Source organism: Theobroma umbraticum, unplaced genomic scaffold, assembly GCF_002168275.2.
Source record: "Theobroma umbraticum cultivar Fairchild unplaced genomic scaffold, ASM216827v3 scaffold_44.0, whole genome shotgun sequence".
In the NCBI taxonomy this organism is placed as follows: Eukaryota; Viridiplantae; Streptophyta; class Magnoliopsida; order Malvales; family Malvaceae; genus Theobroma; species Theobroma umbraticum.
In genome coordinates, this window is record NW_018397255.1 from 8,128,720 (window position 1) to 8,152,737 (window position 24,018).

Here is a 24,018-nt window from a genome sequence, read left to right on the forward strand (position 1 = left end):
AAATTATAACTCTCGCTCCAAAGCAAAAGGTAGAAAGTACTAGAAAGAAGGGGGAGAGCTGGAAGAGAAAACGAGCGATAGTGAAAGGGAGAGTGGGAGGGGGACAGAGGGAGAGAGATTGTCTCCTTCCAGTCAGTCCGTTTTACGTTGATGTCCAGTCAAGTCAGTCAAGAATTAGTAGTAATATACATACATTCGCATATATATATATATATATATATTTTAATTCCATGTCACTTGCATGTTTGAAAGCATACCCCCGTGGTTTTATTTAATATATTAAAATCATATATAATTTTTTTAAAAAATTTGGTCCAATTCAATGATTGAATCACATCTAAACATTGGACATAGTATAAGTGAAAATTACAAATAAAATAAAAAAAGGGCGATGAAAATGGTTCCTCTTCATTGATCTGAATATAAAAACCCTAAGTTGTATAAAATCAGTGCTTTCAAGCTCTTATACCGAAGAAGCATGAATCTTATGTTTTTGGAAAAGAGGCAAATGTCTCTGTCCCCAAAACGACTAATCCAAGAGTTTGAAACGCAAAGCTGATTTCGCCCCCTCCCCATTCTTTAAATTAGGCCCTCAGATTGGAGAGGCTGCAACTTCGAAGCCTCGCTGTCTCCATGTGAATGTCCTGATGAGAGTCAATTCCACACCACTGTCAAGCAGGGATGGCAAATATTCAAAACACTAATGCATCGCTACATCACATGCGTGTGACTCCCGCACCTTAATTTTGGTGTGTGCCAACTCATACAACAATGGGGTCCCACCGTCTGAGTCTCTTGTCACTGCATTCCACTTTTTTTAGATGTTGAATTTACCCTTGACGTCGTATCGCAAGAGATGCACGTTTAAAGTCATATAATCATCAAATGAATATGTGGGAATTGATTTAGCGAACCCCTTTTGTATATATAGGGTTAGGGAGCAGAGCTAGGCTACCCCATGCTCCAATACTAGAGTGAAACAAATGACTGTTAAACTGGATCGTCCATGCGCGACACGCACTGCATTTATAAAGTTATACAAAAAAAAAAAGAAAACTAGACTTGCATGTGTGTATCGCGCACGGACGATTTGAATTAACAAAGTCATGACATAAATAAATACTATTATGATTCTTCTTTAATTACTATTTTATCAAATACCAAAGTAAATATCTGTCTTATTATACTCTTATCTCAGTTTACACTTGAAGTTTGAAGAGCTACTAACTCATTCATTAATGATGCTTTGCTTGCCAGATGATTCAAGGTTTTCATCCATGTTCAAAGGCGCCGCCCCTCCAGGAAAAAACACCCTAAAGGTAACTCATTCATTAGACGTGGCGAGAGGCTGCGACGACTTGTGCTAGATCTACTTGTCTTTGCCTGTGGCTGGATCTCAACTGTTGGGCATCTTATACTGCTTACAAGGATTGCTCTCTGCCAAACTCAGTTTGAGTTCTGTTTTCCTTGATTCCTGGTTGATATGAATGTGATGCCTTTCGGCGGTAGTTTAGTTTGTGATCAGAGCATATCCAATTGGGAACTTCTTTAATGGAATGTTGAAGACAGTTGCATATGAACAAACTGGCTTCTATTGATAGCAGTGTGAAAATGGTCTAGCTAGAACGATTTGCGTTTGTTTTAGTTTATTTTCAAGTAATTTTGGGTTTACATATATTGATGTTGTAGCTTTGGCTTCCTTCAGTGCCCTGATTGTCCCTTACGTTTCTGTAAGGTGGTCTCTCAAGGCTAGCTTCACTAGAACTTTAGGGAAAGATTTGCCTTAAAGTCAATAGCCCAATGCAATTCATCACCCCCAACTTTGCTACTGTTCGAAAGCAGAAATCCCCTGTAAACCCATTAGATTTGCCTACTTTTTTGATATGTAGATTATTGAGTTTATATCTCCAAATTCATGAGTTAATTTACTTTCAAGAATTTAGAATCTAAGGTTTGTGGGAGGATAACGGTATGAAATGCATTCTACTTGCTCCTTCATTGAAAGGCCATCAAATACAGAAATCAGATAAGCAAAACCAAGGAAATGTAAAGCTCAAAACAGGGGACAAATACTGTGGAGAACTTTTAACTTTAATGGAGTCCACCTGATAAGTAAAACCATTTTTAAATCACCATAAACTAGTGAGAATTTCTGGGTTGGTCTAAAATGTTGCTCTGTTTTAAGAGTTCAATTTGTTTTGGAAGTTGATGATTACCTTACCTCATCATCCAAACTCCATCCGCTTTCTGTTAGCTTTGCTCGAGTCCTCCTAGCAGGTTCATTATCACGAGAAGAAGATTATAATCACACAAATTCAACACATTGAAAGAACATAATCATTCTCGTTATTTTATTTTTGGATAAGCCAGAAGATATTATTCGATCAATTTGCCCGGAAAAAGGAGAGATGAACATCAGAGTGGTTACGAAAAATGAACATCCAAAACTTTTTGATTTTTTTTTTCAGCAAGCACTATGATATCTGATAAAACAAATAAATGCTGGGAGCTAATTCAGTGTAGCAACTCTGTTTTGGGTTCTTCTTCTTCTTCTGTTTTGAGATCATCAGATGAAGTTGGGATTTGACATCCTTGAGATAATTCAGTGTAGCCGTCATAATATGCAGTCCAACTGGAGCTTGTGGTTTTGACATCCTTGAGATAATGTCGCCAACAATTTGGTGGATGATCTTTGCAGAAGTTGGGATTTCTCTGGATTAATCAACGTTTTATATACATTAGTAAAAGTTTAACAGTTGAACATGGTTCATCAATCTGGATAAGAAATCCAGAAAAAAATAGATGCATCATTAAATGATGTTGTGTTCTGATGGAGTTTTAAGGACTTAAGATGTAGGCGGTGGAAGAAGTAAACTTTCTCTTAATTGTACCGGAACTGATTCATCCCTTTTAGTTCACAGCAAAAGCAGAGAAAATTAGAAAGATTAAAACTATAATGGAGAAGAACAGATAGGGAAGTTGTGGGTACGAAGAAACAGATTTTGCAATTGCCAACTCGATCCACTGCTCTATACGCCAAACACGTGCATGCAAGCTCTATATATCACGAATATTAGATTTGGATGCTTCTAATTCAAGTTTCTTTGTCAGTACCTTACAAATACAATACAATGGAGGGCAATGTGCTTCAAATGTATAAATAAAAGTAAATAAATAGCATCGCGATAAGGACTTGTGAAGTTTAATTTTATTTTGTAAATAAAAAATTATATAAAAATAGCAAGTTAAAACACAATTAGCATTAAACCAATTAATATGAAGAGAAAAGAAAAGAAAGAGCGTTAAACAAAATAAGAAAAAAATCTATGAAAATAAATCAAATAAATTCACAAATTACTATAAAATTAGATCAAATTCACTAATAGTGGAATGTGAAGCTTACAAAATCTCCTTTTTTTTTCTCAGTGAGATAGAGCATTGTCGAGAATCTATCCTTTTCCCAGTACTACAAATTCAAAAGGAATTACTTGGTGGAAATGACAATTTCTTTAAACTCATGCACTTCAACAAATTAAGTTCACTCAGACTTTAATTCATAGTATTTTGTAATACCAAATTTGAGGAAGAATTCCTTCTGTTTTTATCTTGATATAAAGTACATTAAAAAAGGTAAAATTACCCCATCAATTGTTATGTTTATACTTTATTAGTATACTAATATATTATATATTTTTACATTGCACCCCTTAAACCCCTTTCCAAAGCTGCAAAGGCTGGAAACAGAAGCACAGCTTTCTCGAGGCGTGAAAACCAGAGGAGTAGATCTCCAACCCCAAATTTTTTTGCAGGTATTTACTTTTTGTTTCCTTCTTTCATTCCGAAGCTTCAGGCTTTCATTTGGCATCTCAAATATTTGTGTTTACCTTCTCCAAGTTGGATGTGATAATGTCTAACATTTCAGATTTATTCAAACAACCTTTGAGACTCTTAGACTAATTCAACACTGAATTACTGGACTCTGAACCTATGAATCATTTTAATTACATTTAGGGGTTTTTTTTTTATAATTTTTATACGTTTTGGATTTCTTCGAGATTCTTATTGTATCTCTGTTGATAGTCATGTTGAATCGCGGAACAAAGTCAAAGGCATGGAATGGACCTAAAAGATGCCCGGTTATGGTGCCGGTTATGTTTCTTGTTTCAGTCTTAGTAGCATTGCTGATGTTTTTCCGCAAAAATGATGAAAACCCAATTCCAGTGTATGGTCTACCGAACCAAAAATGGAATGGGTTTGAGTCTTTGGTGCAATTTAATCCAGAAAGGGAATTCAGGAATGGCACGGATTTGATATGGCAAATACCTGATTTGCCTAAGGCTGTTCTTTTTCTAGCTCATGGATGTAGTGGGAGAGCTGTCAACTTTTGGGATAGGTCTTCTAAATGCCCTGAATGTGTTGGTTTGCCGGAGGAAAGGCTCCTTGTTCTTCATGCTCTTGCTCGGAAATTTGCTGTCTTGACTATATCGAGTGCAGGGAGATGTTGGACGTTTGGGAAGGAAAGATTGATTGTTGAAGATATTATCAGATGGTGGGTTAAGAGACAGAACCTTGAAAAGCTACCTCTTGTGGCTTTGGGGGCCTCTTCTGGTGGATACTTTGTATCTGCACTGGCTAATGATTTGAAGTTTAGTAGTATTGCACTTATGATTGCTGAAGGAATGTTTGATCAAATGGACATCATAGAGGACTATCCGCCAACCCTTTTTGTGCACATGCCAAAAGATGTACATAGGCAACAAAAGATAACTGAATTTATGGAAGTTTTGAAAAACAAAGGGATTGATGTTGCAGAGATTGAATGCATGGAGTTGCCTCTGTCAACAACCTTTCTGTCTGACAGAATCCCAGGTCTTGATCAGACTATTTCTGCTAGATTGTTCAATTTATTCAAGGAGAAAGGCTTTATAGATGAGAATGGGTATATGAAAAGGGATGGGCGTATGACACATTGGAAACAAGCTCTCCAGGAAAGTAAGACTACTTTTCTGGAGAAGGGCTTAGCGCATCCTGTTCAGGAGGAGCTAAATCTCGCGTTTGCATACCATGAAATGACTAGCTTGCAATCTGAACAGATCTTTAAATGGTTTGAATCTTATATGACTTGAGCATTATTCCTTTGTGCCACATTCTCCTTTCTCGGCCATGGAAGAGATTTGCAAACTGTTTTGAACTGAAGTACTGTCTATTCAGAAGTGATTTGTACATACAGCTCGTAGTTACAATCCCTCAACTTTAGCTGGATTAAATTGTTTACTGCTTGAAGTTTGTCTGTAAACAACTAAGGACCAGAGAATGTAAAGCTCCTAACTTGCACTAAAACCAAACTACGGCATGCGCTATGTATTAGGTAAATTTAACTATATGTCGCAAAAAAAAGTCTTCATTACACTCTGAATACTTTTTCATATAGTTTTTGTAGAATTGCAAAGTATCCTTAGTGGCCTTTGAGAGGTCTTCTTATGCTTGCTTTGAATGATGTATCTTTCCTCTATATACTTTTTGAGTTGGCATTTTCTCCCTATCTGTGCTCCTGCATAAGCCTAAATCCCTCCATCTGATGTAATCCCAGCCAGCAACTAGATCCATATATTTTAAAAGACTATGATGGAAACTTACAAAAAAAAACAAATTCATTTATACGTGTATAATTGCGCTTTTTGCAATAATTATGCTATGGGGTTTGATATCTTGGAGTTGTAATTGTGGGTTTGTTTATAAATGACTCGATATTATTAGTTATTTATTCTATTAAATAAATTCTTTTATTAAGTATTCCAAAATTTCATGTTCATGAAAATCATGTGCAAGGTACATTAGTAGTCTACTCTGAGTTAGTTAGATAGTAAATGATTTTTTTATTCTCGCATGTTTAAAGGAATTAATATTGCTACATAGTCAAATCTCTGCTAATTGTTTTGATTGATACTGGATATCACAAAGGTTGATTGTAATATCTTGGTACCAGATGATTCTGCTTATGGATAGAACTAATTCTTACTTGAGTGCCAGGTCTTGTTACTCTGAATATGTGAAATGCATTATTATTTACTAGTCTATGTTTTCAGTTTTCTACGCTTTGTCCATGTTGCTTGAGCTTCAGCAGCGTTTCCAATTCGTTTTTCTGAATTCTATTCTACTTATCTCAATACTTTGTTGTGCGGCACTTCATCTCTCCATCCCTAAAATTTGTACCCTACAAGTGTATTTGCATAGTGCATCTGTGTCTCCTAAAATTAAATTCTGAAATTTTATACTTGTGTTATTGGAGAATATAGAGATGTATGTGCTCACTGGATTTTGTATCAAAATAAAAAACAAGCAGCTCAGAGCTGTATAATATCAAAAGTCAATGCCAGTGCTAATGTTGAAATAAGTATAGCCAAAATCATAAATTTTCCTTTAATGAGCTACGAATTAGCCTCCTTAAAAGTAAAAGAAATGATTATATGAAGTTTTGTCCAATCTAAGATAGCGAACAAAAGGCCCTCCTGATTCTTCCCCCTTCAACAAGTCTTCTTCCATTTCATGTTGTGGAAAATTCGCTCTAGTTTGTGGCTTGGGTCACTACTCAAAGCTGATGGAGAAACTAACAATAAAAGCATTTTTCTTGGCTACGTTGGTGACAAAGAGCCTTTTCCCAGTTTCCTTTCAAGATATGACATAGAGACTTGAATAAGTGATTTTGGATACCGACTTGATGCAGTCAATCATATACAGTGTTTGTGTAGCTTAAATGCTTACAAAATTTTGGTCTCTTTGTGTGTGTATAAATCTGTTACTACCTCAGTGCTATTTTTCAATGTTGGTTGTTAATAGTTGTCTTGGTGAGATTGTGGCATCCATTCTTCATGTGGTAGGATTTTTAACATTTTTTTAGATTTTCCCTTAACATTCCTCCTCATGGTCTCTACTTTCCTTTTTTCTCAAATGTGAACTTTGACATTCAATGAATAAAGTAAATGCAGCTTGCTACTTACTGTATCCACAATCGAGACTTTATATTGTGAATTGCATTCTTGATGGCACAACCTTACCAGAAATACAATCATTCTATGAAGAACGTCTTTCCAGTTAATCTAATGGTCTCATGTACTTCAGTATATTATACTAACGTGGATTACCCTTGCATCTGATCCTAGTCTCAGTGGCTTCTATCTCAGACTTGTGCTATCTGTGTTGTATTCTGAAGAAGTTGCATCTTAATTTGTCCTAAGATCTTTATAACTATATGAATACATGTTGTACATTTTCTCCATTTATGCCTTTTCTTTCTCTTTTTTTTTCTTCTGACTTCTTGGCCATAGTTTCCTGGAGTTAAAAATGTAACTAGAATCCACTCACTAGAATTATGTTGTCCGGGGAAGTCATAAATTTTGGTTGCCTTCTTCATTTATTCAAGCATTTTACATATACAGCTCAATCCAATCTGGTGCCTGCATCAACAACCACAAACAAGGTTCAGAGGCTCAAGGCTGTAGATGCTGAAGGAAATATCAGCAACATCACACTCTATACTTGTGGTGCTCTTCTTTTTACATGAGATACAAGCCCAATCATTAGACCATATTGTTTTATCAAATTTATAAAGATAAAAATCAAATACTATAAAGTCAAGTGTTAGTTAAGCCTATCCCCCTCAATTAACTTTCAGCTAGCACTCTCTTATTTCTTGATGTACATGATTTCAAGTTACTAAAATGTCATGATGCCTTGGCCTTGCACAAGTTCATTTCTATACTCTCGGAGAGCTTGAACCCCAACTAGTTATATTTAGAGCCTGGGTTGGTATGCGTTTTATTGTTGCATTGTCATATCTTCTCTAGTCTTGGAAGCAACCCTCTGATTTTATTAGGAATTAAAGTAAATCAAAATTTCCAAAATTTTAAAAGGAAACATGGATGTCTTCTAATTGATTTTCTCTCTATTACTAGACATCTCTCTATCCATGTCTCTTAACAAAATGACACATGAAATTAATGTACCTTGATTTATTATTATTTTCTTTAGTGTTGATCTACTTTCTGTGACTGGCTTTGCTTGGTGAAATTTTTATGGGGTAGCTGCATCTGTCATGATCATATGGTAGCCACACTTGTTTATTAACTTCTTGTTGACACTATTTACTTTAATTTATTCATTACTGCAAGTAAAATTTACTGATTTCAAGCTATATCTATTGGAATTTGTATGTGTTAACCATTGCAACTTAGCTTATTTGTTACTTCTTGACATTGCTGTTAGCAATAGTTAATTTTGATAATGGCTTTGAAACTTTTTTCTTTTAGGCAGATTAAAACTTAGAGAATTATTTACATTGGCACCTGAGGTGTCCTGAAAATCATCAGTGGACTAGAAATAATGGTGAATCAGATTCCCAAAGGGTTTATGCTTCATGCTGTTACCACCATTTGAAGTAGTAGTTTCTAGACTTATTTAATTTTCCATAACCATCACAAATTAATTCAAACTTTAGAAAATGAATGGAGTTAGATTGAGTTTAATAATTCACCTCATGTGTATATACCTTGAATGAGTGAGTCTGAAACAGCATGTTGAATGTTACAATGACATTTGAGTGCAAGGACGAAGTACTGAGACACTGGGTAGGAATCTAAGAAGACAATTTTCCTTTCTCACAAACATCATGATGGCAAGTTCGGTATCTCATTTTGAAGTCCTGAGCCTCCAGGGAGAAAAGTAAGAATGATAAATACTTAGGAGCAATAACACGTTATACTGGAAAGTGGTTTCCCGTAATCAGCTGATGATTAGGGTTTTCAATTGCCCATATTTTTTGTCAGAGGATTGTTAACTTGTTATCAAATGTCATGTTTACTTTGACATTGTTGATGATTTCTGGTTGGTACTTTAGCTCTGGCTCAGTGTATGTACAGTAGTGTTTTCCCTTTCTCTTATCTGCAGGATAAAGCGAGCAAAGATATAATGCTTCCTCTCATAGTGAAGAGTTTGAATAAAAGCTGGAATGACAAGTTGGAACTAGGGTATTTTGCGCCCAGGCCTTCCTGCCCAGTTATTTTCTTGTTGAGCTTCCTTTTTACTTTCATTTGAGACAGATCCCATGATTGTAAAATTGTTGCTTCAAATGTGACTTGGAAGGAATGGCTTCTAGTTAACCAGGATTGTCATTAGAATTTCTGTCAGATGAAGACTTTGTTTTCTTCATGTTGATGAGAGGTAAACATCTGTTTACCTTTTATGATAATGAGACCAATATTTAGTATATGATAATGACATTGAGCCATCACGGCCTTGGTACTACGTTTGTTGTGTTATAACTCGTCTTAATTGTTCTTATGAGATCTGGTTTATGCAGCTCCAAACTCTTAAATGGGGTTCATGGATTTCCTACGGCTGTGCATATAGTGATGGAACTACATAGGGCTGTCTGCAGGTCCCACTGCTTTGTATCATGGCCATTTAATGCGCATTCATTTCTCATTTATTCTTACCACACTCCCTTTGTTGTAGTCAGCACGGTACATGCTCTCACTCTTAGGAGCAGCCCCAGTCATGCGATATGCTTGGTCTGGGCCATTATCTAATTGAAATTTAAAATGCTTGGAGATATCGTTTGATTTTACCAATAGAGATTGTTTCAGATGGTTTTAAACTATGGTTTCCGATTTAGTAACCAGTACCTTTTAATGCAGCTTCTATCTGTGTAGAATATGTGGAACTGAAACCAAAATCTTCTCCCCTTTTTGTTTGCTAAGCAAATAGAAGAAACCCAATACAAATAGATACTGATGTGTGGCACGAGGAAATTGAAACCAAAATCTTAAATCTTATTCTAACAATAAGAAAACATAAACTTTAACATTTAATTCTCGAGACAGTATCTATCCAAATGAAAGCTGTAGCATCACAGATTTTAGAAAATACTACAAACACAATCTAAGTAGCACACACTAGTGGATAAAATGCTTCAAGAAACTGACAAACGGAAGGTTTTGTTTAGGCCCTGGGCTTGAGGTGGCCTTCATTGGCAAGCTTGAAGAGATGAGCCTGACCTGCTGCAGCGCTGTTTGAGCCTAGTGCTGCAACAAAACTCTCCCTAACTTGCTTAGTTGAGAATGAGAACCTGTTATTTACCATGGAGTTCAGCAAGGAAGCTGTCCCTTCCCGGTAAAGCGCCCCAAATCCATCGGTACGTGTGTTTGAAAGTGCTTGTGGCAAGCTCATAGTTGTTCCAAACCCAGGAACGCTGGTCGCGCCGAATGCACTACCTAAAGTGCCCCACCAGCCAAGCATACCCCATATCAGTGCTGGGTGACTCCTCCAGAAACTGAAAGTAACAAATATGAGTTGTTAGGGTCATAACTTCATGATGAAAGCAACATTTGGAAGTTACTGTGACTTACTTGCATGTACCTCCAATAGGTGGAGTTGGAGCAGGAAAGAATGGAGGTGTAGGAATGCTTGGAGTTCCAGGGTCAATAGAGGGAGTAGTTGGTGGGCTTACAGTAACTGGTGTTGGAGGACTGCCACCTCCATATGTCGGAGGACTGCCACCTCCATAAGTCGGAGGACTGCCACCTCCATAAGTTGGAGGGGAGTGGTAATATCCACCATGTGAAGGAGGGTGTGAATGGTCTTGAATGGAGTTGATGGTTCGTGTGGTGGAGTCCCACAATTTCCACCTGGAGGCGTTGATGGTGTTGGTGTTGGGTGGTAGCCACCTCCATGTGATGGGGTTCCATGAGAGGGAGTTGTGCCGCCATAGCTACCTCCTGAACCGTGTGAACCTGCACTTAGCACCATTGGAATGAGCATGCATGTTGTGGGATGGCAAAGGAAGATAAAACAACAATTAATATGGGAACATCAGCCAACTTGTATGAACCATATACTAAACAAGGCACAGTATTTTGGCATAACTGACAGGGATTACGTTTAACATAACATGTGAGCAGCAATGACAAGTAGTTTCTTTGGGGTAATGTGAGTGCTAAGAGAGAGTGAAACCTGAGGGGGAGTTCCTGATGGAGGGTCTGGAGCTGGATAGTAGTTCTTCTGCTCTTCAAAGCTAGTGGACGTTACTGGAATGACCAAATTCTGGACACGCAACCCAGCTACGACAACCCACATGAACAAAGAAACCAGCTTGCTTCTTTCCCTCTCCATCTCTGTCTGATGTAGTAAAAAGAGAATGAAGATTGGAAGTTGTGTTGGTTCAGAAGAGTGGGGGGAAAATATAAAGGGTGGACAAGGTGAAGTAAATAGAAGCAGGTGAAGCAGCATGAGGTTAGTTGATGACAGCAGGTGCATTTAAATTTACTTTTAATAACTTTGAATTGTTGAAACCATGTATAGTTGAAATGGTTCTCTAAGGAGGACATCAACTCATACGGACGTATCTAATTACCCCCTTCCTTTCCCTTACTTCTGCCATTTACATGTCTGTTTTTAATATGACTTGATATAAAAAGTGAACTACACACCGAAATGCTTACTGTGTGATTATGGCATGGATTGGTTTAAGCATGAATAGATTTTTTTTTTTTGGTTAATTGAGATTTAGGATTAAGCATGGACTAATCATTTTCCTTGTCCTGGTTCATGGTGGCTTGATTAGATATGATCTGAATACTCTGTTCAAAGGACTCAAATACTGGGAGGATAGTTTCTTGTTACACCCTCTGATATTTTAGGAAAGGGCGCGGGCTTCACGTTTCAGCCTTAAGTAATTGCCAAGTCCAAGTGGCAGAAAATCCAATGAAGAGAGATAAATGAATTGGGACCATTCTTACTTAGTTCAGGTACATACGGGACCAATACAGGGACATAAAAAACCAATAGGCTGGTAGTCCACGAGGTTAATAATGCTTAAATCGTAGGATCTTTGTAAGTTTATGTGAAGAATATATACTTCCTTACGTCCCTCTTATCTTGTCACTTTGTCTGCCTTCCACGATACTTTTTAATTGGACAATCAATATTAGTGCGATAGAGGGAGTACATATAAACAAACCGAGCAATGAAATCAAATCATCAATGACTCTTTATATATATGAAACACCTGTTTGCTAACATAATCTAGTGTTTGTGACAATTGATCTTGTTGTTATCATGGTCTTTATTCTGGCCAAGAAGGCGAATTATACCAAGAATTTCATGGCTTAATTTGGGTTTATTCTGTGAAATGTTGGCCAATCTGAAATAATCCATGTGTGAACATGAATGTCTTCTTGTTGGAACTTTGGTACGAGAGGCAGTAAACATTAATGCTGACAAGTTTAGTAAGACAGTCTACTGATATACATAAATATAAACAGTTGAGAATGCTTCATTGTGATAGCAGAGTGTTACTATACGTCTGAGAAATGCTTTGCAATTTAGTGGGAATGCTTCACCCCCTGGTTGCTGCTAAGAGCGCTTCATTGAAATTCTGTCATTGTGGAACCTACACAACCTAAAAGATTCATGTCTCTTCCTGCCAAAATTTGCTCATATCAAGTTTGGAGTAGGTTGGCAGCAAAATATTAGTAAGGAAAGGAAAACACTGTTGGAGAGGGGCTTGGTTTAGGTGGCCCCAACTCTATTAGCATAGATCCATAGCAAAATAAAATGGGTAAGGAAACCGCCATTAATTTCTCGCAGAAGGGACGGTAAAGTTTACTAATTGAAACATGATTAGTCCCCACAGGCCACAGCTCTAGCCTCTATCTCAAGTAAGTAAATAAATGACTGACATTCAGGTTTAAGTGGAGCCTGCTCTTAGTATAGCATGGTTCATAGACATGGAACTCATTTCTGGCTTCCTGGCCCGAAAATTCTAGGCTACTATTTCCCCAGTTTTATATCCATGATGATCAAGACCTTATTGGGTTTCTTAGATTTTATAGTAAATTGGCTTGTGATTTTGCAATGGAATACTATGCTATGGTAATTTCTTATGTAGATTGCTAAGGCTAAAAGTACAAAATGAAGCTTGTCTTTTTGTTAATTCTTCTAGTTGTAGCAGGACACTGATGCTAACACTTTGTACAAGCTGTCTCCACCAACCAGAATAGATCAGAGAGATAGATGGGACATGAACATGATGAAATGTAAATTCCCAAAGCATGCAGATGAGCCCTGACTAACCCTAACGTGGAGAAATGGACCCAGAATGCTGCAAAGTGAAAATGGGTTGTTCTCTCAACTTAATGGCTATGGCAGAGAGGTAGGTGTGGTAGTAAAGAAAGACAGCAAAGATCGTGCCATTTGGAAGCCTATAGTTTAATCCTGTAAAAAACCTGTCTTTTGGGACTTTTGACCCAAATTTTAAGCAAAGATGTACGAGAGAGAGAGAGAGAGAGAGAGAGAGAGAGAGAGGTTAATTTAAGGGTGGCCTGTGTAAGGAAAGGCTTTGCCATTGCACACTTCAAAGTGAGCTGTCATAGACGGAGCAGGCTGGCCGCCTGCAACTACCTAATAACGACAGTAAATGCGTAAGGTTAACTAATAAGAAAACACTCATTTACTTTTGCTTTAATTATTATTATTACAGTTGTAGCAGACCAGATCCTAGCTTAATAGGTTCAAAGCCACCATGTCTCGGAAGGAAGCTTTGGATTTTCTTCAAAACAATTTCCTTTTTTTTCTTAATTTTTGTTTAATCTTCTGAAAGCTGATATGATTATGATTTCCGTTCCCAAAGAAGAACAAATTATTTGGGGAAGAAGGGATTTCAAAATTTGACATAAATGTTGGGCCATATTATATTGTGTGTCAAGTCTCAACCTGACATAATTTGGGAAAAGGGTTGGGGTTGTATAATGTATAGACAGTAGAGAGCAGCAGCCCCACATGCTCAATTTAATGCTGCTTACGAAGTCAATTCCCCCTTTTATGAGACCATTTAGACTCAGCTGCCATGGACAAAAATAATGGTTCAACAGTCTTACTAATATATCTTTCCACAAAAATTTTAAAAAAAACAAAACAAAACAGTATTTATACAAAAATAAAAATCGTTCTTTTATTTCTTCAAACATTTTAAAAATTGCTTGATAGTTCTTAATCTGGAGTTGCTGGAATTTTAATAAGATTAGACATTATATATGTGCTTGCTGACTGGAATGATGGTGGCTGTCGATGAGATCCACTTTCTACCTGCATGGCCTCAACTTTGGCGTTGGTCTGTGCCTTATATCTGTTTGTTGACTTTGAGGTTGACTGTCTCTTGGTTTTTCAGATGGACAGTGGAGAAATAGGGTTGATTGATTGGTGGTTTCCATTCTTTATAATTGTTGTCTCTGTCAACTCTGTATAAAAGGACTGTTGTACAGGCTCTGGATAATGTCCCAAGGCCTGAGTTTCGAATGGAGAAGCCGGGGTGATCTTGTACATTACCTGAGGAGAGGGACGATTAGAATTTTTTTTTTAAAGAGAATATGTCTAAATTAAAAAAAAAATTATAAGAGGTATTTGTGTTTTAAAAAAAGTTTAGGTGGTATCAGGTTTTAAATTTTTTTCAATTGTTAAGTAACAAAATTAATGATCAAAAATATCATTTTGAAATAAAAAAGGTTATAATGTCTTTTTATTATAATATAAATTATAAGAATAATTATAAAAAAAATAATCATGAAGACAGTATTTAGAATAAGTAAGAAAATCATATTAAATTTATAAATGAAGTGAGAAGCTATTTATAAACTAATAACTTTTTATCTAAATAAAATTTATAAAATAAAAATAATATTAAGAGATTAGATGGATGAGTTAAATCTAAATTTTAATTTAATCTAATCTATATCTAAATCTAGATATATATAATAAAATAGATATTCATTATATATTCACAATACTTCCCTTAAATATCCATTGTACTAAAAGTATGTCTTATTAAAATCTTACTAAAAAACCCTCATAAGAAAAATTTTGAGTAAAATAAAAAAATTTTATAATTCTTTTCAAGAATAAGTTTTTTAAATATTACCTCGGAAAAAACTTTGATGCAGGAAAATAGTACAGTGTGTATTTTACTCTCATGATGACTGCATTATTTAATATCTTTGAAATGGCATATTCCAATATTTTGTATCAACTTTTCAAATATTATAATAAGAAGGCCTTTGGTGAATAAATGTATTAGATTATCATTTGACTGAATTTGTTGAATGCTAATATTACTTTTTTTTTAGAGATCATCAGTGAAGAAGAATTCTGATGAAATATATTTAGTCTTATTGTCTTTAATGTATCATTTTTTCAAATGTGCTATGTGAATGGTATTATCATCATATAATGTTGTTGGAATTTCTATCTCAATTGACAAGCCACATGTTTCTCAAATGTGTTGAGTTACAAATTTTAATTAGATACATTCATGACTTGCTTCATGAATTGTTAAAATTTCTGTAAGGTTAGAAGAAGTAGCAAATAGAGTTTATTTTACAAAAACACTATGAAATAGTCATACCTCCACGTATGAATAAGTAACTTGTTTAGGATCAAGTCTTGTATGTATTAGATAAATATTTTATATGTACATGACCAATTAAATTTGATTTTGATACATTTAAGTTATATAAGCCTATGTCCCTTATCCCTGGGAAGATATTAAAATATATGTTTAATTCCATTTCAATATCTTTGAGTTGGAAAACAACTATATCTTACTTCTAAATAATGGTATAACAAGTCATGTATTACTAGTAAGCTAGATTAGTGCTCCAATTGCACTAATATATGATATTTTAGAACCAAGAAGTTCTTCATCATCCTTAGGAGGTTAGAAAAGGTTTTCTTTTTTTGTCACATTTACTGGCTTTACAAACTATTAGTTAACTCAATGGATGCGCTTTGTTCATATAAAATCGTTTTAGCACTTTTACTATATAATTTAATTAATGAATAAAAATTTCATTTGTCAAGTGCTCAATTTGAGGACTTAAACAAAATTTATTTTTCCAAAGTCTATCATCTCAAATTCTTTTTTTAAGTAATCTATGACTTTTGATAACTTTTCAGTAGTTTCAATAATATTTAGGTTATCAACATAACATAAACAATAATTGTCATAAATTTAAATTCAAATCTTTTTATAAAAACACACGAGCATGTACGATCATTTTTATAACTTTCTTTTAATAAATATTCACTAGGGCGATTACACCATATGCATTTGGATTGTTTTAATCCACATAAAAATTTATTTAATTTAATCAAATAAATTTATCAAGAATTTAAATTTTGTATTTCAGATACCTTAAATCATTCATAAATTTTCATATAAATATTATTATCAAGTGAGCCGTATAAATAGGTTGTAACTGCATCCTTCAAACATATTTTAATCTTTTCATATATTGTCAGATTATTTAATATAGAATTATAATTACATCCATCATTAAAGAATATGTCTCTTTATAATTAAAACCAGGTCGTTGGGTAAAACCTTGTATGACAAGCCATGCTTTATATTTTATAATTTCATTTTTCTTATTTTGTTTTCACACAAATACCCATTTATATCCTATTGGTTTTATATCATTTGATATACAGAGTATAGGTCTAAAAATTTAATGTTTTGCAAGTGAATTCAATTCTACTTTGAATGTGACTTTCCACATTGACCAATAATTTCTATGTCTGTATCTAAAATAGGATGCTCCTAAATAGAAATTGAGACATTAGATTTCATAAATAATACCCTCACAATCAGTTAAAAATGTTTAATAAACAATTATGGTAGACCATATTGTGTATGAACATTAGTAATAGGTTGTTCAATAATTATTTTAACTAATATATAATATTTATTAAATGCTTGAGATGTAAATTCACCAACATTGTAAAGATGAATAATCTTGATTGCATAATTAAGAAAATGTGCTTGCAAATGAATGATTGCAAATGTGAAATTGCAAAATGATAATAAACACACATGTGACCATCTAGTCAATATGTTGATTAAAATTGTAAAATATCTAAATGGTCCACATGGTGGATATATGAATCCACATATATCACCTGAATATGTTTAAAAAATATTAGAGATTCAGTCTCAACTTTAGCTAGTGATGATCTTATAATTAATTTACCTTTAGAGCAAACAATATATGAGAATTCATTATATTGAAAAATCTTTTAGTTTTCAATGGATGACTACATGTATTTTCAATAATTTTTCACATTATTATTGATTTAGGATGGCCTAACTTATCATGCCAAATATTAGAATCATTAGTGAACTTCTGGTTTATTCTAACATAAGTTTTGATCAGCTTAATTTTTGTGTAGTGCATTCTAGAGGACAAAGTGGGTAATTTTTTCAATACACACTTTTGACTAAGATAGTAGACATAATGTAAAGGTATTCAATGTCTCTTTGGTTCATTGTCTCAATATGATATCCATTTAGATAAAATTTTTCAAAACTTAATGAATTTTTTTGAGACTTGGTAAAAAATAATACATTTTCTATCATGAACTTTGTTCCTCTGGGTAGTAAAATATTAACTCTTCTGAAACTTTTAATTAATCTTGTATTACCGAATATTATATTGACATTACCTTCTTCTATTATCAAATGAAAAAAATATGTTTTATCTTTAAATATAGTTTACATTGTAGCAATGTTTTCTAGATATATATTTACAACATTGATCTTGGATCCAACTAGATAAATATCCATATTTTAAAATAAGATATATAGTAAGAAACTTACAAGTTAATATAAAAGAACATTAAATATAGATTTTATCATTAAAACTCATAATAAAAACATATCATTTATATTTAATGAGAATATATAAAAATATCTTTATAATAAAGTTACATTACAACATACTAACAAACTATTAAGAAATTTAATTCTTGAATATTTTCATTACCAGCCAAATGATCAATTCCTTTTTCATCATGGACAAGAAAATTTGTAACATCCTACTGTGTATCAACTTAACCATGGTTTAAATCATCTTGAACAAAATTTGTTTTGATATTTTTTTTTCTTTTATTATATAATGATGCTTGATAAAGTTCAACATTTTTTTTTTTTAGCATTCTGTGATACTTGATAAAGCTCTATATAGCCTTTCATGCCTCATTGATTACAAGACATTTTTTATATTCTTTTTATTCCATCAACTTTTGTCTTTTTTATTGTATCTCTTCACCAGACATTAACTTTTGGTAGATTAAAAGGTATTTGTCTACCTTGTGGATCAAAATATATTCGTCCACTTTTGGTGGATTAAAATTATTAATCCACTTCTATTTTAATCCACTTCTAGTGAGTAAATGTATTCTTAAAATTAGAATAGAGATTAATAATACCACGATGTCATATTTGCTTCATAAAGTAGATAGACTTGTTTTTTTTATTATATCTCTTTCACCATTTGTTAATTTTTAGTGGGTTAAAAGGTATTCATCTACTTTTTGTGGGCTAAAAAGTATTTATCTTTTTCTTGTAGGTCAAAAGTATCCATCAATTTCTGGTGGATTAAAATTATCAAAATTATCTATCCACTTTTGGTGGATTAAAATTATACACTCACTTCTAATGGATAAATGTATTCTTACAATTTGAGTAGTGATTAGTGTAACTACAACGATTGTAATTATTATTGTGACCTGTTCCATATCTATGATCGTAATTATTAAATGATGCTGTATTTATTTTAGAAAATAGACAGTTTATTATTTTTATTAGTAACTATATACTAGCAAATTCACTTTCCAATTAAGGAATAAAATATAATGTATATTACATGATAGCAAATTCACATTTAAATTAATTTTCAGGGATGAAAACATTGAAGATATATTAAGTTACTTAACTGATTCGCTAAAACCAAATATAAAAGAAAATCAACCATTAAAATCCATTAAAGCTTGAAACTGTGACTTTGAAATAATGATAAAAATTAAATAGCACCACAACTTGAGAGATTAAAAATTCGTGTGAATAACGTGTTATGAAATATAAAGTGAAAAAATAATTATAAAAAAAAGAGAATAATTATAAAGAAAGTATTTGGAGGGAGTAGGAAGATTGTATTTAAGAGTATATTTATAAATGAAGTGAGAGATCTATTTATAAATTAATAATCCTTTATCTAGACAGAATTTACAAAATAAAAATAATACTAAGAGATTAGGTGGATGGATTAAGTCTTAATCTTAATACAATCTAATATATATCCAAATCTAAATATACATAACAAAATGGATATTCACACATATATCCATTACACTTTTGAAGTGATTTGAGAGGCTTTTTGGATTTTACCCTTAACTAATATATTCCTCTTGTTTCACTTTCTTTAATTTTTTTTAAAAATTTTTTAAGTTAATTTTTTAAAACACTTAATATTCTTATTTTGGTATAATATTTTAAAAAAAACTCTTAAACGATTTTAAAAAAATTCAAATAATTTTTTATTTTTTTATTACATTCAATTAAGTCCATTTATTTTTATTTTATATCAAATGAAATCTTATAACTAATAGTTGGTTAATTATTGTTAGTTAAAATACAAATTGTTATTTTATTTTGGTATAATTGTTGAGAGATGGACCAGAGCGATGGCGATGGTTCTCAAATTAGAGAGAGCTGAAAGAGCTAAAAGAGCATTTAATTTGTCTATATGACTGGAGAGAGAAATCGAGAGATTAATTTATTTAAAATATCTTTAAAGGTTTTTTTTGTTAAATCATGACAAAAATTGAGTAAAAAACTTGACTCTTTCTCACAATTTCCTCCAATCATAATTGGTCGGATCGATCCATAAATCTTGCTTTCTAACATGGCTGGGATACTTTCAAAGGAAAAAAAAACATGGCTGGGACACTGAGTTAATATTCTCCCACAAAATTCCCTGATAGATTTGAGATATAACTTGACTCTAATCTTCAACCAATTGATTCAGCCAGTGCAGCAAATAGTTTTCTTTTTTCACATTAGTTTATCAGAGTTGCCAAAGATGATCATCCTTATTGCCGTCGGGGGTCATGGGCGGTGAAAAGATATTCCATTTTTATGCATTTTGACTCCTCAAGAGATAAATCTGTTTTCTGTGTTGGACTTTGCAGATTTTTAGGGATATTCTGACGATTATAAAAACTCAACAACACTGAAACCAGGGATTCTCTACACATATCAGAAAATGAATTCCTCAGATATATTATGATGACATGTTTGTTATTTGAGAGGGCGGTGAGGGTATCAGCAAGATGAATCAGGCACATGCAACGTCCATGTTCACTGTTTTCATACTCTACTTGATGATAATCTTTCGATCCAAGTCAACGTGTTGAGCCACAAAAATTATTTAATAATACGATTGGGAAGGTTAATGAATGTATATATGATTTAGTTGACTTCTACAGAAAATCAACTGGGGTTTGACTATTTATATCCAGCACAAATCAACGCAACTTCACCTGCTAAGGAGCTATAGATTCCTGCTTCACAGTCTATTTTCTTCGCACACACCAATAAGAAACAAAAAACAAATGGCTTTCGAGATCAGCAATGTTCTTTCATGGATTGTCTTTTGCCTAGCTGCAATGGTCTCCACCGTTTTCTTAAAACGCAAGAAAAGCTGTTACAGAATAAAGGGAAAACTCCCTCCAGGGCAGATGGGACTTCCTTTGATTGGTGAAACAATGGCGTTCTACAAAGCTCAACGTAACATTTGGTTGTTTGAGGAGTTTGTTGAACCCCGGATTGCAAAGTACGGAAAAATCTTCAAAACAAGCCTTATGGGATCACCTACTGTCGTTGTAAATGGAGCTGAAGCCAATCGGTTCATCCTGTCAAATGAATTCAAGTTGGTGATAAGCTCATGGCCTTCATCCTCAGTTCAGCTCATGGGCAGAAATTCTATCATGGAAAAACAAGGGGATCAGCACCGTTGCCTTCGCGGACTGGTAGCATCTTGTCTCAACTGTGCAGGACTAGAGGCTTTAGTGCCAAAAATATGCAACACAGTTCAACTTCACCTTGACAAAAATTGGTATGGTAAAGATAATGTCAGCCTTTATTGTTCAACAAAACTTTTGACCTTTACCATAGTCTTTGAGTGCTTGTTAGGGATCAACGTTGAGCCACAGATGTTAGGTACCTTTGAGAGAGTTGTAGAAGGTGTTTTCGCTCCACCTGTCAACTTCCCTGGCTCTAAATTTTCAAGAGCGAAGAAAGCAAGGCTAGAGATAGCAAAGATATTGGCGGAAGTAGTGGCCGAAATGAGAAAAGAAATGGAAAGCAGCTTGCAAGGAGAAGGAAAAAGAGGAGTGCTACTATCGCTATTGGTGGCTGCAATGATTCGAGGGATATTACAGAGGAAGAGGTCATCGATAACGTAGTTTTGCTCGTTCGCCATTGCCATGGCATTTAAAATGTTGGCTCAACATCCAGAGTGCTATTCTCTCCTCCTCCAAGGTACCGCCACTGGTGCTTTTTATGAATTACAATCCAACTTCGGCTTCTTTGTACATAACTTAGATATGCAGTACTTCATTTCCTCTTTAAGTCTTTCTCAATTCTGACGTGAAAGCACCGTCTTGTTCACCAGAACATGCTAATATAATAAACAATAAAAGGCCAGGTGAGAATCTGACGTTAGAAGACGTGAAGAAAATGGAGTATACCTGGCAAGCTGCTCGAGAAAGCATGCCGCTATTCCCTCCCATCTTTGGCTCTTTCAGGAAAGCAGTTGCTGACTTTGAATATCAAGGATTCACCATTCCCAAAGGATGGAAGGTACGCGTTATTGATTTCTCTTTTTGCTTCAACAACCAGAAAAGTTGACGAAAACTTGAAATAGATTCCCCTTACAAAATGATTTTTCCTTTTGCGGTGGCATGCAGGTGCTACGGACAGCGTATGGAACACATTACAGTGGGGAGTATTTCCAAGATCCTCAACGTTTTGATCCGAGCAGATTTGAGGAATTTGTTCCACCCTACGTTTTTCTTCCCTTTGGAGGAGGACCAAGAGTCTGTGCAGGCTATCAGCTTGCCAAGTTGAATATCCTCATCTTCGTGCATTATGTTCTTACTCGTTACAACTGGTCATTGATCTATCCCAATGAGTCAGTCACCATGGCTCCCCACCCATTTCCCTCTCAGGGAATGCCTGTCAAGATTTCTCCTAAGTTAGTGTAAAGCCACATAAGGGTTTCTTTTTTTATTTAATTATATTCTTTGTAAACATTATTATTATTTTTTGGGTTTCTTCCCCTCTCAGAGGCCGTATTCTTTGTCACCATTCATCTATATATATATATATACATATATATGTATATGTATATGTGTCAATGGCACGGATGCAACAAACAATAGCACTTAACCCTTAACTTAGAATAATTTCTACCTAAATATCATTTGAGCTAGAGCCTAATAGCTCGTTAATTTCCTTCTCATGAGTTAAATATGAGTACACGTTGCCTAGATGCATCCTTCCTAAGCTTAAGTAGCCAAGCCTTTACAATTTAACTGCATTAATTATGAGCAAAGATGGAATAAAAGTCTCAAACAGATAATATTAAAGGTTAAAACTTTTTATGCTAAATATTGAACCATGTACAACATATCACGTAATCTAATATAATAAACACAAATTAGAGAAACACTATAACATAATTTATTATTATTATTATTATTAAGCTAAGCACAAGGATTTTTTTTATCCCATAAAAATTATTTATGAAGTGCAATTTTATGTTTGTGGTGCCGTACGCAAGTTTAATTTAATCAATAACCCTAGCATTGGAGTAGCAAAGTTTACAAAATTAATACGATTAACATTAATAGTTTTAAATACATTTAAAATTAAAATTAAACTGGAATATGATAATAAAATAGTATAACATTGATCAGGTTGAGCTCAGACGTAAAAATTTTGTAATCAATCCGAATCAAAGTTGCGTCAAGCTAATGGATCTTAAAGAATAACCCGATCTTTGAACACCTTTAATTATAAAATCCAAGTGTAGTTTGCTCAAAATTGGCACCAACACTCCTTTTATTTCCAACTTGTAATATTATGGGCAGACTTTGGTTTGGTAGGCAATTCCAGTCAAATATAGATTATTTAAGAAAATTAATTGAGCATTCCTAACACCAAATCTTCAAGTTTATAGAATATGTTTATGATTGAGCATGTACTTCTGAAATTAGAAGACAAATTTTTGTATTTATACGAGATTATTCCAAATATATGTTCTAGGATGTCATGAGCATTGACATGGTATACATACAAGAGCAGGTTAACCCACATCATGCTGAAAATTGACCTTGCATACAATTCGTATTCCGAATGACAACATAGGGCAAGAGAGGCAGGCATAGTGACTTGGTTTAAAGGTTCACAGACATAGATGTCTGGTACGGCATATGTCAAAACATCCCTTGACAACTAAAGGCATGATGAAACCCAAAATTCACTGCTTAGTTTCTGCGAGGAAAGCATGCCATATGCCAAATGCATGCCTGATTCTCTCCAACAAAACAATGAGATTTCAGCTGGCCAATTCCATTTCTAAATCAGACAACACAAAAGGAATTTAGCTGCCCAATTATATCTGTCTGTTCTAATTCTACACCGTGCTCACCACCAAAAATGCTAACAATTTTACTTTAGTCAGCTGGATTATTTATGCTCTACAATAAATCAAAGCCTCAAAGGCAAAAATTACCCTTTGCTCATGGTTCCTTTATAATCACTTCCCCACTCCTTAACTAACCCCTTTCTTTCTACTTATCCAGAATGCTTCCACAATTTCATGTTTTCCAGCATGCAATTATTTGCACAGCACCTATCAGCATCATGTTAATATATAAATCAAGTGTAACCTATGTAAATGACATTTGCTAGCAAAAATGCAATACAGGAAATGGCTCTATAACTACCAGCATTTCTAAAAGCATGCAACTTAAAGAATAAGGTAGGATTCGTTCTAAAGAATATAGATTCTTTCACCTGAAAATTTTTATTTACAAAATAAAATATGAGAACTAATTAATAAAAGACAG

At 34.1% G+C, this 24,018-nt stretch overlaps 3 protein-coding genes, 1 long non-coding RNA gene and 1 pseudogene across 6 annotated transcripts; 4 read left to right on the forward strand and 1 right to left on the reverse strand.

Annotated features, from left to right (window-relative positions):
- Positions 1 to 909: 909 nt before the first annotated feature.
- Positions 910 to 1,945, forward strand: LOC110409617 (uncharacterized). Its single transcript, XR_002444591.1, has 2 exons — positions 910 to 1,165; positions 1,258 to 1,945. It is a non-coding gene; the product is annotated as an uncharacterized LOC110409617 (long non-coding RNA).
- Positions 1,946 to 3,656: 1,711 nt separating this feature from the next.
- LOC110410008 (secretion-regulating guanine nucleotide exchange factor) lies at positions 3,657 to 9,242 on the forward strand. Of its 3 annotated transcripts, none has more exons than XR_002444631.1 (3): positions 3,657 to 3,809; positions 4,081 to 5,368; positions 7,437 to 9,242. XR_002444631.1 is itself a non-coding variant. In XM_021419569.2 (2 exons), exon 2 carries the CDS (start codon positions 4,083 to 4,085, stop codon positions 5,124 to 5,126), a length of 1,044 nt encoding a protein of 347 aa, XP_021275244.1. In that variant the 5' UTR covers positions 3,657 to 3,809; positions 4,081 to 4,082; the 3' UTR covers positions 5,127 to 5,877. The 3 variants fall into 3 exon arrangements, 1 of the variants encoding a protein (XP_021275244.1); XR_002444632.1 differs by having other exon boundaries at positions 8,944 to 9,238; XM_021419569.2 differs by lacking the exon at positions 7,437 to 9,242 and having other exon boundaries at positions 4,081 to 5,877.
- Positions 9,243 to 9,806: 564 nt separating this feature from the next.
- PDF1 (protodermal factor 1) lies at positions 9,807 to 11,242 on the reverse strand. The gene is given in 4 exon segments (XM_089782396.1): positions 9,807 to 10,327; positions 10,404 to 10,630; positions 10,633 to 10,787; positions 10,992 to 11,242. Coding segments are annotated over 4 exon segments (888 nt in total). The 5' UTR covers positions 11,167 to 11,242; the 3' UTR covers positions 9,807 to 9,996.
- A 9,146-nt stretch (positions 11,243 to 20,388) lies between these two features.
- On the forward strand, positions 20,389 to 21,793 carry CYP718 (cytochrome P450, family 718). The gene is given in 4 exon segments (XM_021445045.2): positions 20,389 to 21,310; positions 21,313 to 21,352; positions 21,354 to 21,424; positions 21,558 to 21,793. Coding segments are annotated over 4 exon segments (1,161 nt in total). The 5' UTR covers positions 20,389 to 20,496.
- Positions 21,794 to 21,846: 53 nt separating this feature from the next.
- On the forward strand, positions 21,847 to 22,149 carry LOC149527635 (protopanaxadiol 6-hydroxylase pseudogene; annotated as a pseudogene).
- The last annotated feature ends 1,869 nt before the right edge of the window (positions 22,150 to 24,018 follow it).